Source organism: Eumetopias jubatus, unplaced genomic scaffold, assembly GCF_037043125.1.
Source record: "Eumetopias jubatus isolate StellerSeaLion01/CBP00866 unplaced genomic scaffold, mEumJub1_p1.0 scaffold_9, whole genome shotgun sequence".
NCBI classification, from domain to species: Eukaryota; Metazoa; Chordata; class Mammalia; order Carnivora; family Otariidae; genus Eumetopias; species Eumetopias jubatus.
This window is the reverse complement of record NW_028274815.1, coordinates 52,981,067-52,997,483: the sequence shown is the minus strand read 5'-3', so window position 1 is coordinate 52,997,483 and position 16,417 is coordinate 52,981,067. Positions and strand designations below refer to the sequence as shown.

Below are 16,417 nucleotides of genomic sequence, written 5' to 3'. Positions count from 1 at the left end.
CAGTTAAAGACAAAACCCAGCAAATACAGACTAATTCATTTAGCTGATATACCTATTTGGTTTGTGTGCTGAAAATATTACCATCTGCCACCCCATTGTAAAGATTCAAAACTCTCAAAATGAAAGAAAATATTGCTCTAATGGCTCAAATATTTTACTCATTTATTCTTTCATCAAATCTATCTATTCTTTCTTCAAATCATTGTTCTAGGCACTAGGAATAGAACAGTGAACAATTTAGTTTCCATCCTATGGCTTTTATATTTTCTCTCTTCTTCACCATTTGACAATAATTACTGGTAAGACAGTATAGTATAAGATTTCAGTAGAAATATTTTAAAAAAACTTTTTCTATAACATTTTAATCATAGTGTTTTTTATTTAATTTTTTTGAACAGGGTACTTCGGCTTGAAGTTTATAGCTCAGGGAATATATCAGAATATTGGTCTCAACTTGAGGATAGGGTCCATACCTTTTTTTTAATCACTGAAAGCAGTTTTGTGAATTTAAGGATGAGAATGCCTCAGTGAAGGCTTTCCCTCTCAAGAGAAACTGTATTGATTATAGTGCAAGCCACATGCTAAAATATAGTAAGCCCCCTAAGGACAGAAACAATGTCTGTTTTGTTTACTGCTGTATTCACAGTGCCTTATACATACTAAGTATTCATTGAAATTAGTTAATATTTGATCTAGTCCAAAGTAATTCTAATTATGAGAGGTACTATCTAGAAGGTAACTAAAGACTTCATCCATTTTGGTACCTTACCAAGAATTTAGGTCCATTCTGGAATTTTCTGATTAGTTAAAACTAAACTTTAGATTTATCCTAATTTCTGGGGATCATCCCATTTACAGCCACTAACACAGTAAGGATTCAACAGTAGGAAAGTTCTTAGTCTTCACTCCTCAGTACATGATTATGTATTCACCTTGTGTGTTGTCATATATTTATGAGAGTCTTAAATACATATGTTTTCTAAGCTTGAATTTAAAATGTCATTGAGAAGGAAAACACATACCTGTAATAGACTCAGAAATTGTTTTAACTAAATAAAAAAATTAATGTAAGTTTCAAATAGTAATATAGGAATTCAGTTCAGATAGTAATATGAGAATTTGGTTTAGTTTTCATTAAATTAATCCTAAACAAAGTATTTTGACATACCTCAAGTTCCTTAATTTCATTTTCCTGTAGACATGTTTAACAACTCTTTTTCTCCTGAAATAATAATGGATTCATTTTGATAGAAGGGTTGCTTGGAATTAGAAATGGGAAAATAATTTGGAAGACACAGAAAGTACTAGATAATTGGTTTTTTTTTTGTTTTTTGTGTTTTTTTAAGTCTGGCTACTTTTCTAGTATGTTCAGTGGTTCTTGGAAAGAATCCAGCATGAATATTATTGAACTGGAGATTCCGGACCAGAATATTGATATAGAAGGTAACCACCACCATATTTACTATTATGCAAAAAGTGTAACATAACCTTTTTATTCTTTTGGTAGAAAATAAATATTTTCTTCCAACCTTGTAGGCTAGGAGAAAAGCTCCGTTTAACACCCTAGAGTGTCAACTTTGTATTGATTTGCCCCATAGTTTTTGTCAATTCTGTTCTATCTGTCCCTAATCTACTTAGTCATGTAGGCCTTATCAGTCTGTTTACTTATGTTTGTAAATATATCTGCCTGGGATATGGAGGATGTAGGGTGAAGAAAGGAAGAGTATGTTTTTAAAAATTACACAGAAAAGCTGGTAAATAGTGTTTATTGATTATTCCCCATGCATGAAGACTTTCTCTGGGAACAGTAGGGTATGAATCATGTAATTGGTGTTTTAGAGCTCTGAGTTCTTAGAAGAGGAAGCTGAAGCCCAGAGAATTTAGGGACTTATTTTAGGTCTCAGCACTTTAGTGAGCCTCAGTCAGCCTGTAGTTCTCCTAATTCCTGTTCCAGTGCTCATCCTCGGCTCCCCTCTGTGATTGTCCAAGTGTAAGTACCCAGTACTCACAACATAGGCAAAGAGAAAAGTTAAGGATGTTTGTAAACACCCACAAGAGTGGCAGTGGAGAGAAGGAAGGACAGGTCTAGATAGCTGTGGTGGTTGGGGGAGAGTGTGGCATGGAGAGGACCAGGAGCTATTCCCCACTCCCCAGGAATGAAGCACTGAAAGCACGAGGGTTAAGATTATCATTGGGGTATGTGTACTTAATGATTGGTCTATTCAGGGTATCTTTATAAAACTTTTTCCAAGGGTATCTTATTTCTGACCACCAACTAATGTCAAGATTAGATGCAGAAGAATCTAGCTCTGTTAGGTTGAATAAATGGAAATTTGTGACATTATTATTAAATTAGCACCATTAATCAGTAACCATTATTAGCATTTTAATTAGCGATACTCTCTTATCCTTTTATGTACATCCTAAATTTAGACATATATTTTAGAGTATAAAGACAGTCGTCGTTATTTTTGTAATACTTTCATAGATATTACTGTTATTTCATTCCCCGGATCTACTTTTGCTTTCAGCACTGCAGGTTGCATTTGGGTCACTGTATCGAGATGATGTCTTAATAAAGCCCAGTCGAGTTATTGCCATTTTGGCAGCAGCTTGTATGTTGCAGTTGGTAAGTATGCACAATATTCAAAGAAAGGATCACAGTTGGATCTTTGTTTCAAAGTATCTATTCTAAAAACAAAAATAAAGCTTAGCTTTTTAGTTTTTAAAATAAAAATGAAATGTGTAAATATGTCATTTGTGATAAGTCATTTAAGAAGCTTAACCAAAAAAAATACTACTAATAAAATACTTAATGAAAACCAATTTATTGGGGCGCCTGGGTGGCTCAGTTGGTTAGGCGACTGCCTTCAGCTCAGGTCATGATCCCAGGGTCCTGGGATCGAGCCCCGCATTGGGCTCCTTGCTCAGGAGGAAGCCTGCTTCTCCCTCTCCCACTCCCCGTGCTTGTGTTCCCTCTCTCGCTGTCTCTCTCTCTGTCAAATAAATAAATAAAATCTTAAAAAAAAAAGACCAATTTATTATAGCTGAGGGGGTCATCATGTCTGTGTAAGATATGAATGCAAGCTATTTCAGTGTAGATACCTTAGAATTACTATAATGTAAGAATTGACTTGTCTAAGTTCATTTACAGATTTCTATTCATTAGTGATTTATCTTGACTTGTTAAGCAGATCGCTTATGATTACTAATTCATTTAGGTCATGAGTTTGAAAAACATTGAGAGCTTACTTTGTCAACTTTTTCTTAATTATGAAATAATGTGGTAAACCACATAAATATATATATAATCCATTGGTAGAACGACAGATTTGTTCTTTCAACAGAAATATATTGAGCAATGTGTCAAACTAGGCATAGGAATCCAAAGGTAAATTAAGACATAGTCCCAACCTTCAGGGAACTCACAGTGTAATGTGTGTGTGGAATGGGGCCAGGAGGGTTGATAAATAGACCCAGAGACAAAGTAAGAACTATCCAGTATTATAGGTATGATAATAAACATCCTGTAGGATTTAACGGATGAACAGAGGGAGTGGTCAGTTCTACCTGGTAGTGCAAAGAAGGAAATTGAGTCTTGAAAACTGAAAATGTATTTATCTTGCAAAGAAAGAAAAGGGGATGGAAGCATTTTATACAGAGTAAATTAATACCCAGAGATGTGAAACAGTGGAGGATCAGAGAATCTGAGTGGAACATGGCTCTAGCACAGACATAAGAAGCTCTAGCACAATCAAGGAAGCGTTGCTGAGAAGGCGGCAGAGGCCAGATTATGAAAATCCCTCTCTACCTTTTAAGAAGTTTAGGCTTTATATGTAGGTACTTTGGGAAGATTTTTTTAAATTATTTTACTTATTTGAGAGAGCTAGCATGTGAGTGGGAGATGAGGCAGAGGGAGAGAATCCTCAAGCAGACTCCCTTCTGAGTGTGGAGCCCCACATGGGGCTTGATCCTATGACCCAAGAGACCGTGACCTGAACGGAAACCTAGAGTTGAACGCCCAACCGACAGAGTCACCCATGTGCCCCCTTTTGGAAGCTTTTAATCAAAGAAAAGACAGTTGTGTTTTAGAAAGAATACGTCAGAAATAATGTGAAGGATGTATTGAAGAAAAGATGAGTACATTAGAGACAAAATCTTATTGCAGTAGCCCAAGTGAGGGTTTAAAGTAGGGCAGTAGCAATAAGCATGAAGAGGAAAAACTGGACCACAGAAAGATTAATCAGGGATAATCCACTGGACTTGGTGACAGCCAAGATGTTAAGAGGAACTTGGAAGGGGCTGGGTGAAGGGGTATTCTCAAATGACTTTCAGGTAAGTTTAAAATCCTAATGGGGTTAGTATTTTATTTTGATCTTTATAAAAAGTTGTTTCCTTTTCTGTGATATTTGCATACTTATTTATTTGAAGTATTAGTAAATAGCTCGCTCAATATATTTAGCTGAGATCATTTGATTTTTTAAATGTTGTCATCCTTTCAATACTTATTTTCAACAAGTGCACTTTATTTTCTAACTTTAGCCCTTTTGGTTTTGTCCGAAATCCATTTTCTGCATTATCTTTATGACTTAACTAACTAACTTAATAATATACTTGCATGATGAATATATTTCAGAAATTTAGGTAAAAAGTGACATTCTTTCCATATATTAAATAAAATTAGTTCATTTGAAATCTCACATATAAACATTTTAGATTAATATTTCAATGTAAATGTATTTGTTTTAGGTGCATCTCTTAGAAAGTCATAAGTGTTTTATACTTTAATAAACATTTTCTGATGATTCATACTGTTTACTTGCCTAGCTCCATCACATGGTTGACTGAGCATGTTAAATAAAATTTAAAAAGAACAGACAATCCAGATACAATGCTGCTTAATTTTGCAAGGTCCCAGAGAGGGGAAGAATAAAAAAGAAAGAGAATAGCAATATTCATCTCTACTTTACTGCCTTACTGCTTTTATCCCCTACATTCTGTTTTTCAATTCCGAGTATTTAGTTGAATACTTGCTGGATTTTTTTTTTTTTTCAGTATTTTTACTGGACTTAAAAATTTAGGCTTGCTGCACTTAAATGAGTTTTCTTTCTTTTCTTTCTTTCTTCCTTTTTTTTTTTTAACTTTTTAATATGTACAAGCACATATTCAGAGCTAATTTTTCCCACGTGAAATGGGCCTTTCCAGTGCTTATTTATATTTACAGGATGGTTTAATACAGCAGTGTGGTGAGACAATGAAGGAAACAATTAATGTGAAAACTGTATGTGGCTATTACACATCAGCAGGGACCTATGGATTAGATTCTGTAAAGAAAAAGTGAGTTACCTTTTTTATTTTTCCTCCCATCCCACTTGTGGGAATTTGGCTTCTTTGGTTTCTTAAGAGAATGTATAGCTGTAAGAAAGAAAGAAAAAAACAGATAGAGGACTAGAATTTTGTTATAAAAAGTCCTTTTTTACATTTGGATGAATTAGTAAATTCCTTGAAAGTGTTGTCTTTGTAAGTGACCATGGGTGGGTTATACATGTTTATATGTGGCTTATAAAAACTCTGGTCACTCTTTATAGTGCGTTTTCTATTAATATTTTTTAAGTAGTAGGCATCATAGACATTATATCAATACACCTACTGGCAATGTTTTTAATTCCTAAGAATTGTAGTACCCATTTTCAAATTAGAAAGAAGTTAATAGAAGTGTGCAAGCCCCTTCATAAATGATGTAACACCAACTTGAAATGATGTTTTCTTAAGTAGAAATGCTCTTATTAACATAAGGTAATGTTTCCTTAATAACTGCTGACAAAAACAATACTAAATTTTTGGTTGTTAAATTTAAAAATTTGAGCATGTTCTGGCAAGACTAATTGTTTTTATTTTAACTGTAAGTCCTACCAAATAAGTCATAAATACATGATATGTCATTTATGTATCATGTAAAAAATAATTCCATGTTTTAATTTCAGGTGCCTTGAATGGCTTCTGAACAATTTGATGACTCACCAGAATGTTGAACTTTTTAAGGAACTCAGGTATTTTAATTTTAAATGACCTTATAATTAATCATCCTAAAATAATGTTTATTTGTTCAAATATGCATTTGCTTTATACAAAAATATATTACTTATGAAAAGTGAATAATTTAATGAAAGGTATCTTGACATCTATGAACTGAAGAAATGCTTCATAGATTTCTTTGTCATAAATAATATGTATATTATGTCTACTATTTTAACCAATTTTAATAGAAAAATTCATTGTTACTATAAAACTATAGAAAAATAAGTGTTACCTCACTTTTGCTGGGCTCCTAGAGAATGTAAAAATTTATTTAAAAACCATCTTTACCATTGCAAAATTAAGTTTTAAAGATTTTATTTTAAGTAATCACACCCTACATGGGGCCTGAACTCACAATCCTGAGATCAAGTCTCATGCTCCAACTGAGCCAGACAGGCGCCCCGGCAAAATTAAGTTTAAGGAAGTTGTTTTAAACTTTTTGGTAGGCCTGATGAAGTTAAATTCACAATCAGGAGACAAAACATGAGAGACTATGGACTCTGAAAAACAAACTGAGGGTTCTAGAGGGGAGAAGGGTGGGGGAATGGGTTAGCTTGGTGATGGGTATTAAAAAGGGCGTGTTCTGCATGGAGCACTGGGTGTTGGTGTTATACGCAAACAATAAATCATGGAACACTACATCAAAAACTAATGATGTATGGTGATTAACATAATAAAAAAATCTTAAAAAAAAGAATAGCATCTATTATTATTCCTTCCTGCCTTCCTTCTTCCCTTCCTTCCTGCCTGCCTTACTTCAACAAACACTTCCTGAATGTCCACTATATATGAAGGCTGTGAAGGATGCAGAGATGATTATGTCATGGTTTCTGCCCTCAAAGAGATCATTCCTGTGATGTCAATTTTACTGCGTTTTTTTTTTGTTTTGTTTTGTTTTTTTTACAAGTATGGGTGTGGAAGTGGTGGGGAAAAAGACAAACATTTTTATGTTTAAATACAATGTGGAATAGAGAGAATTCAAGTTTCTTTGAGGAAATGAAATACAAGAAGTAGTAGAAATGTTATTTTTATGGCTAGACCATCTCCTGGATTCCTGGGTCCTGTCCTTTCCTCTGCCCTTAGGATGTACTTTGGTAGAAAAGTTTGAGAAGTATTTTTCTACCAAAAAAATCATTACCTAAAGATGTCAAGGTATAAACAAAGCTCTGCATTATGTTTGGTTTGAAAATCATCAGGGCGCCTAGGTGGCTCAGTCAGTTAAGCATCTGCCTTCGGCTCAGGTCGTGATCCCAGGGTCCTGGGAGCAAGCCCTGCGTCCCGGCTCCTTGCTCAGCAGGGAGCCTGCTCCTCCCTCTCCCTTTCTGCCTGACGCTCCTTCTGCTTGTTCTCTCCATCTCTCTCTCTCTCAAACAAATAAAATCTTTTAAAAAAGAAAGAAAGAAAATCATTAGAAACTAATTTTTTTTCTTTTTGTAATTTCTCATTGAATTCTTTCAAAAAGAAGATAAATTGTAGTGGTCATCTTAAAAACCTAGATGTTCTTCTGGCTTTTTATGGCTTAAAGGAAGTGGGAAAAAACAGCTGGTGATATAATTTCCACTCTAAATTTAAACTGATACATATTTCTTGATCTAACTCTTTAATAGTAATGAAAACATGTTTTATGACTAAGCAGTTAAGCGTCAGTGTTAAAGGTTACTTTGAAGATAAAGATGTTTCAGTGAGTTTTGACAAGTGTCTTTTTTTTTTAAACAATGAATGCGCAGGAAAGGCAAAACAGGAACACTGCCACTTTATCAGAGCATACTAAAAGTTTATCTCATTGAGACCTTGTTTTAACTTGATTAATCAGCAAATCAAAGCCTTGTTTTCCTGTAAGTTCAAAGAAAGACCTTTCATAGTATACTATCTGAATTAAAAGTATCCTTGTGTTCAGATAGGTTATTTCTGTCTAAGATTCTTTGTGTTGGGCAAAAAGACTGATGACATTTTCTTTTCATTAAAAAGACTTAAATTTTTTAGTTTCACCAGGGTGTTTTAGCCTGTGCATGAGAATAAACTCACTACCTCTATTTTATCTTTTCTAGTATAAATGTCATGAAACAGCTCATTGGTTCATCTAACTTATTTGTGATGCAAGTGGAGATGGATGTATACACAGCTCTTAAAAAGGTATTGACATAGTATGTATGTAAGGGCATCACCTCAGCATTACTTATAATAGTGAAAAACTGGAAACAGCTAGTGTCCAGTGGTTAAGGAATGGTGTAAATGTAAGAAATATGCCAAAATGTTAAAAAAAAAATATTTGTTTAGGGATTTGCTGTCATGAATGATTTTAATTTCATTCTTTATACTTGTCAACATTGAAAGTACAATAGCCAGTTATTTTACCAGCAAAATGGATTTATTTGGGAATAGTAGAGCAATTGGAATTTGGTACATGTAAGCCATGACAAACCATAGGCAATCCAGACTTCAAAGGAGAGGAACATTACTTTATTGAAACTACTTTGAATGAAAGGAAAGTCCATTGGAGGAAAGCTAGAGTTCCTTGTTGACTGAGTTGTGGTGTCTTCTTATTGGCTGAGCTTGTTGCTGGGCAAGAAGAAATTCTTCCTTTCTCCTACTAGAGTAGTAAAATTGGCTTCTTCCTGTTGGGAATGCAAGTTACCTCTCTTACTGTTGGGTCTGCAATTGACGATAAGTGGTGGGCCATGAGAGCTTGCATCCTTTTCCCTTTGGTTTTACATACTTTTCTATCCTAGGAATATGTTCCTGTTTTTTTTCCCAGATTTTTTTCAACAACAAGCATGCTATTGTTATGTTATTTACATAATCAGAAATGTTAAATATTTTATATGGTTTTCAGAAATGTTTTCAGAGTTGAATTAATGACTTTATGATGAAATTTTCACTTTTTCTAGAAAATGGTACAATTTTTTAAAGACCTTATTTGCACTTCAGGCATATGTTTCTTTTCATCCTTTTGAAAGGTTTTAACATCTTTAATATAATTTTATTTTCACAACTCTGAAGAGACAAATCAGCTATTATTCTTGTTCTGTAGATGTAGGACTTAGAACTCTTTACAGTTACTAAGGGCAGACTTGAGGTAGAACCCAGCGTTGTGAGTCTTAGTTCATTGCTTTTCCCTGAATATTATTCACTGAATAATTTTGCCTTTAGCCTTTTGTCCCCAGCAACAGAATCTCCTTTAACACAGCTTTGAAATCTGAGAATGAGATACCTTCTAAGTTATATCATTGCAATTGCTTATTGTGTGGTAGAGATGAGATTCTATTACTGTTTTTTTTTTTTCAAGGAAGTTTAGTAACTGAGTTATGTAATCATTGAAGGAAGGGTAGACAGGCCATTTCTGTCTCTGAGCCAGTGGTAACGTTCATTGTTTCCTATTGTTGTAATTGCTTTTATGCCAGTAATGGTAAGTGCTTACTGTGTGCCAGGCACTATTCAAAGTAAGTGACACATAATAATTTTTTTAATGTCCTATGATGTATCATGTTCATTTTGTAAATGAAGAAATTAAGACCCCGAGAAATTAGGTAATTTGTCCGCCTGTTAATTGTTAGGGCCAGGATTTAAAAGTCCATGCTCCTAACTACTCTGTATACTGTCTCAACAGTAATAAAACAGTGAGAAACTCCTTTTTCTCTTATTTAATAAGTTATTATTAAATCTATTAAATTATATTAAATAATTAAGATTATTTTTATAACATTACACAATAATTAGCAAAATTGAATTGAGTAGAATAAATTAGTGTAAAATTATTAATGTAATATATATATTAAACCTTTACCATTTTAATTGTGAAACTATACTGCGTTGGAGGCCATAAATACTTTTCAGGAATTCATCTGTTCTTTATCACACATTGTTTTAGTTTTTATCATTGGACCACGATTAAAGCCATGATGAGAGGGAGGGGAGGAGCAAAAGGAGAAGGAGCGAGGGAGAGAGAGAATCTTCAGCAGGCTCCGCGAAGCGAAGCGTGGAGCCCAATGCAGGGCTCAGTCTCACAACCCTGAGATCATGACCTGAGTGGAAATCAAGAGTCGGACACTTAACCGACTGAGCCACCCAGGTGCCCCAAACCCATGATGAATTTAAAGCTTGTAAGCATGTTGGGGCGCCTGGGTGGCTCAGTCATTAAACGTCTGCCTTCAGCTCAGGTCATGATCCCAGGGTCCTGGGATCGAGCCCCGCATCGGGCTCCCTGCTCCGCGGGAAGCCTGCTTCTCCCTCCCCCACTCCCCCTGCTTGTGTTCCCTCTCTCGCCGTGTCTCTCTCTGTCAAATAAGTAAATAAAGTCTTTAAAAAAGAAAAAAAAGAAAAAAGAAAGCTTGTAAGCGTGTCATATAATAGTTCTACTACTTTCAATGGCGTGTACTGGAAATCAGATTTTTTAAATATTATGTTTTAAGGTGGAAGCAGTTTGAATGTAAAATTGTAACATGATAAAATCTTACCATTTTTTTTAATTTGCTTTTTTAACCTAGTGGATGTTCCTTCAACTTGTGCCTTCGTGGAATGGATCTTTAAAACAGCTTTTGACTGAAACAGATGTCTGGTTTTCTAAGAGGAGAAAAGGTATGCCTGAAATTTTTATTGAGAACTTGGTTTGGGCATCTTTTTCATTGAAATTTATTAAAATCAGTTCCTAACTTATTTGTAGACCTGGAGAATTTTAGATCTGGTGAGGAACTTAAGCAGTTATCTAATTCAGCCCCTAATTTAAATTGAGAAAAGTAAAGCTGGGTAAGAAAAATGCCTTGCCAAGTATTAACTAAATTATTACTCCTTGAACTAACACCATAGTTTGATCCCCCAAACTATTACCTTTCCCATTTTATCACCAAGGGGTCTTGGTGATTACCTTTGTCTTTTGTTTGGCCACATTGAATTTTCTGTAACACATTAACTCTGTCTATCAGGCAACAATTCGTAACATGGGGGGCCCATCTACAGGCTTCAGTGTGTCACTAACCCCCAAAAGTGTATGCAGAACTTTATATGTATGCATGTGTTGCATGCGTTTTGCAAGGTGAGAACTTCAGACCTTTTGTCAGAGTCTCAGAGAAGACTGATCTAAAATTCATTAAGATCAACTGCTATTAAATTCTTTCTTATTGGGACAGAGGTGGGACATGAGATGTATTTATTTTTTACTTTGCTAGAACAGATAATAGGGAAAAATTCTGGGTGCAAAGAAGTGGATAAATCATAATCCTTATTACTTCATGATTTTCTTAGTTCATGGTCATTTTTGGTCCATGCATGGCCACCATTTTTGCTTATTTTTAATTGTATATTGAACCCCCACAAGTACTAGAACATTAGTAACTTCAGTCTACTCCTGTGCTTCTCTCCTGTTGTGTATCTCTGACTTTTCCAACCACTATCTTGAATTTTGTGTTTGTTATTCCCTTAAAAAAATGTTATTGCATGTCTTAATATATATAACATAATGGTGTGCTAGTAAGCTGGTCTCTGAAAAAATAATCCCTGATTTTCAGGGTTCTTAAAATTTCCATGATACAAAATCTCCCAGTGTGGTTGATTCCAGGCTACCAACATGACATCATTGCCACTGAATGCAGAGTTGAGAAGAAATGCACACCATCAGCTCCTATAAGCCAGTGCAAGCCATCTCCATCACACCACTGGACAATATATCTTTGGATTTTAGTTGTTATTGAACTATTTCAATACATGTGTTGCAAAGCAATGGCTATAGTGTCTTTGTATCTTATTTTGTATTTTAATAGAGAATTAACATATTAACTAGTAGTGTTCATCACATATAGCTAAAGCATAAATTAGATGAATCCCAAGAGACAAATCCATGTCCTTTGTATCTTATGAAGACCCTTGAGTTTGGCATTTGAGCTCTGGAGTTTCACTGGAGTGTTCAGTCCCTGGGAAAAGAGTTTCTGGAGAGATACTGTAACCCTAACTACCATTCTCAAGCCTTCCTTTCCCAAACCTTGCTGCACTGGAAGCTCCAAACTCCAGAAACTAGGTGTACAACTGAATTCCCAGCCCAAAGTCCACTTGGAACCAAAATTAATTTCCTGGGGCTTCTTTCTAAGTCTCTCAAGTAGTTATCCATACTCCACAGGTTTTTATAATCTTTGAAAACTAGCTTATTTCTATTCTAATTGAATATATGTGTGTGTATATCTGTGTGTATGTCTCCCTGCCCATAAAAACATTTAGGAATAAAATAAATAGATTTGAAAAGAATGCCTATTGAATTTAAACTGTTTTTTATAGATTTTGAAGGTATGACCTTCCTTGAAACTGAACAAGGAAAACCATTTGTGTCAGTATTCAGACATTTAAGGTTACAGTATATTATCAGTGATTTGGCCTCTGCAAGAATTATTGAACAAGATTCCCTAGTACCTTCAGGTAAGAGAACATGACAAAATTATTATTTTAAGTAACATCTTTCTGATTATTATAGTAATGTATGTCATAGAAAAGAATAAAAAGAGAATAGAAATTACCCTTAATCCCAACAAGAGACACATTTTTGTACCAAAGTGAAATCATACTACATAGGTAATTTTCTGTGTTCACATTCTATATTGAGTATTTTCCCCTATCATTAAGCACTATCCAGACTTTAAATGACTCTAGTTTTCTGTGATACAGTTTTGTTTTGTTTTTTTAAGTATGAGGAAAAAGAAACTAACCCCATCATCTAGAATGAATATCTTGGTAAATTTCTTCTAGTCCTCTTTATTAATATATATACATTAAAATAAAAACAAAAGTATAATATGTACCCCAAGTTTATATATTAATATAGATGTTCCTTAATTTGATTAACTAGTACACTATTTTAGACCAGACTTTTATTTTATTTTTTATTTTTTGAATGGGCTATATCCAGTTTATTAATATGCAAAACGAGTCTTATTCATTTTCTGAGATGCTTCACTAGGATTGTTTTGGACCCAACTTGACTTTCCCTTCTATTATGTTTTCTGGATTTTTTACCTCTAGACCAGACTTTTAAAAAATGAGTTTTGAAGTATTAGAAGTATACTTATGCTTCATTTGGTTGGGAATAAATAAAAGCAGAAAAATAAATATGGTACTAAGCCAATTCTACTTATATTATTAATAGATTTTTTAATTAAAATTTCAGTTTACATAGACCTGTGGAAATAATGATATGCTTATTAAAGGAAAAATATAATTATAACTTTTATTTCATTTAGAATAAATTAAAATCTCTTTTTAATATGTCACCTAAACCTAATATGCAAAAATTACTGTTATTTTTTTTATTTTATTTTTATTTTTTTATTTTTTTTTTAAGATTTTATTTATTTATTTGAGAGAGAGAATGAGAGATAGAGAGCACGAGAGGGAAGAGGGTCAGAGGGAGAAGCAGACTCCCCGCAGAGCAGGGAGCCCGACATGGGACTCAATCCCGGGACTCCAGGATCATGACCTGAGCCGAAGGCAGTCGCTTAACCAACTGAGCCACCCAGGCGCCCACTGTTATTTTTTTTTTTTTAAAGATTTATTTATTTTAGAGAGAGAGAGATAACAAGCAGGAGGGGCAGAGGGAGAGGCAGAGAGAATCTCAGGCAGATTTTGCACAGAGCGCCGAGGTGGGGCTCTGTCTCACAACCCTGAGATTACAGCCCAAACTGAAACCAAGAATTGGACGCTTAACCAACTGCACCAACACAGGCACCCCCAAAATTATTTTTTGAGTATGCATGATTTATCTGATAATTTATCTCCCATTAATTAGTTGTTATTTTTAGATAATTTAATAAAACAATTTATTCAGTTTTCTATAAAAGTTACATAAAAACTGAAAATATTACTTTAGGTATGTTTCTTACAAAAATTAATATGAACTATGAAAAGGAAACTGTTAAATGCAAGAATCTACTTTTAACTAAAGGTTTAAATCCTAATTTAAATGCATGTAATCTGGGGCGCCTGGGTGGCTCAGTGGGTTAAGCATCTGCCTTCGGCTCGGGTCATGATCCTGGGGTCCTGGGATCGAGCCCCACATTGGGCTCCCTGCTCAGTGAGGAGCCTGCTTCTCCCTCTCCCTCTGTTGCTCCCCCTGCTTGTACTCTCACTCTCTGTCAAATAAATAAATAAATAAAATCTTTAAAAAAAATAAATGCATGTAATCTAAGTGGAGTCTATCCTAAAGCAAAGCATAATAGCATTTACCACACTAAAAATCATTAGGCCATATTGTTATAGCATATTTGTAAAATATAAACTACCAGCTTTATTTGTTGCTATTTTAAACTTGAGTTTAGAAATGGTAACAATTTTATCAAGTTCTTAAAATTTTTAAATGCTTTATGTTCTTCAGTATTTATTATTCTTTTATGTTTATTTATTTTTATATTTTAGAATGGCTCTCTTCAGTGTACAAACAGCAATGGCTTGCTATGCTCCGGGCAGAACAAGACAGTGAGGTGGGGTAAGTATGTTAGATCATAGCATTGTTCATAAAAAAACTAACAAACCAAAAACAATGTAACTTCTGCTGTGAATTTTTAAATGCATTTATTATAGTGAAAAATCAAGAGATGTTAAAGTAGAGAAACAAGATCATTAATCAGCTTTTATTCTTATATTTCTGTAACGTTATCAGTATTATTGGAATTATCAATTAATGGAATGTTTGAGTAGTAATTTGCTGTATTTGTAAAAATTGAGTAATTCATAAAGTGTGTTTCACCTAGTGTTGTATAATGATTTTCTTTCAACATACTGAAATATTACTTGGAATAATGCTTTCACAAAGCATGATTGTCATACTTAAATATATAGGTAAAGCTAATTTTCTTATTTGTGGTGATATTATGAAATTCTAATTCTTACTAATTAGCTAATAAGTGTTTTGAAGACCTTTGAGTCTGAAATGAATTAACATAATCCAGTTATAGATGCCTGACCCAGAAGCATATGACCCCCCCCAAAAAATATTTCTGTGCTTTTTTCATTTGAAGGGAAAGCAGATTATCTATTCTTTCGATGTGCTTTGCAGTTCACAGGTGTACTTCCACATTATTATTTGATCTGTATACTGGCTCCTTGGTATAGGCTGTGTGAGCAGACAATCCATCTGAGAGTGGATATGGAAGAGGCCTTAAGTTTGACTTTTTTTGCCCCTGATCTCTTTTAACCCATTCTTATACACCACAAAACCTGCTAAAATATATGACCTGGTTATGTTTATATACAGACAGTAACTCTATGAAATTGTTATACAAACTCATGGTAATGATTATGAGGTTATTATCCAGAATTCTTTGTTTCTACTTTATTTATAATTTATGTTCCATCTTTTTCCAAATATATTCATAGCATACTTATCCTACACAAATATAGTAAGATTGTTGAAATAGAAATAATAAATCAAAAACCAAAAAAAGAAGAAAGTTAATTATCTAATGGAATTCAGATTCAAAGCATTTTGTAATATACGAAATATTTTCAAAATCATCCTCATTCTTTTGTATATTCAGTTTTTAGATGTTAAGTGTTCTTATTTTTCAAGATTTTCCTCATCTGTATCTTTACTGAATTGAACATAGAATTTGACCTAAGAGATTGAGCTGGACTAAGTGGGTTTCCTCCCCTCAGCAGTGTATGTATGATTATAGCACCCCAACGAAGTGCTCCATTTCATAGACACTGAGCCTCTGCTCATTGCTGCAGGGCTACTAAAGTGAGGAGGACAGTGTATTTCCTGGATGTTAGGTTATAATCTGTTAAAGTCTACCTCCAGGGTTCTCCTCTTCCATGCTCTTCCACATTGCTGATGGAGTTATATTTCTGAAGCAGGAATAGAATTGTGTCACTTCCCTGCTTAAATATATCCAGGGATTTGATGATAGGGACTACTGTTATTCTTTATGTGTGATATAAACATTTTTTTAAAATTCCTCATTCTTAAGAAATTCATACTGAATGATTTACAGATTAAAGGATATGTCTGGAGGATTAGCCTCAAAATGATCAGTCAGGAGGGTTATGTGGAGAACTGGGCTTGGAGTAAAACTAAAACAAGATTATTAAAGCTAGATGGGGAGAAAATTTAACTCCTTAAATATTTTATCTACTTTTAGGTTTGAAATTTTTCATAATAAAAAATGTAAAAGTAACAGAACTAAGGCCTGAGAACTCTCTACTATCTACAGGAAAAGTTGAAACTCTTATTAGCATAGCCTGGGGGGCCCATCCACAGTCCATCCAAATGTCTTTCACTTCATTTCCTCTCATGCTCATCTTAGGCTCTAGCTGTACTAAATTCTTCATACATTTGGTATTATTTTATGCTCCAGATTCTTTTTAC

The 16,417-nt window shown here is 34.1% G+C and overlaps 1 protein-coding gene across 1 annotated transcript in view; it reads left to right on the top strand.

The window, feature by feature from the left end:
- GMCL1 (germ cell-less 1, spermatogenesis associated) overlaps window positions 1-16,417 on the top strand; it is a 36,643-nt gene that overhangs the window by 6,754 nt on the left and 13,472 nt on the right. The window contains exons 3-10 of the mRNA XM_028116281.2: window positions 1,347-1,443; window positions 2,532-2,629; window positions 5,225-5,337; window positions 5,985-6,050; window positions 8,127-8,211; window positions 10,563-10,653; window positions 12,340-12,477; window positions 14,467-14,536. Of these exons, the coding sequence (XP_027972082.1) occupies window positions 1,347-1,443; window positions 2,532-2,629; window positions 5,225-5,337; window positions 5,985-6,050; window positions 8,127-8,211; window positions 10,563-10,653; window positions 12,340-12,477; window positions 14,467-14,536 (758 nt within the window). The remainder of the gene's footprint in view (window positions 1-1,346; window positions 1,444-2,531; window positions 2,630-5,224; window positions 5,338-5,984; window positions 6,051-8,126; window positions 8,212-10,562; window positions 10,654-12,339; window positions 12,478-14,466; window positions 14,537-16,417) is intronic.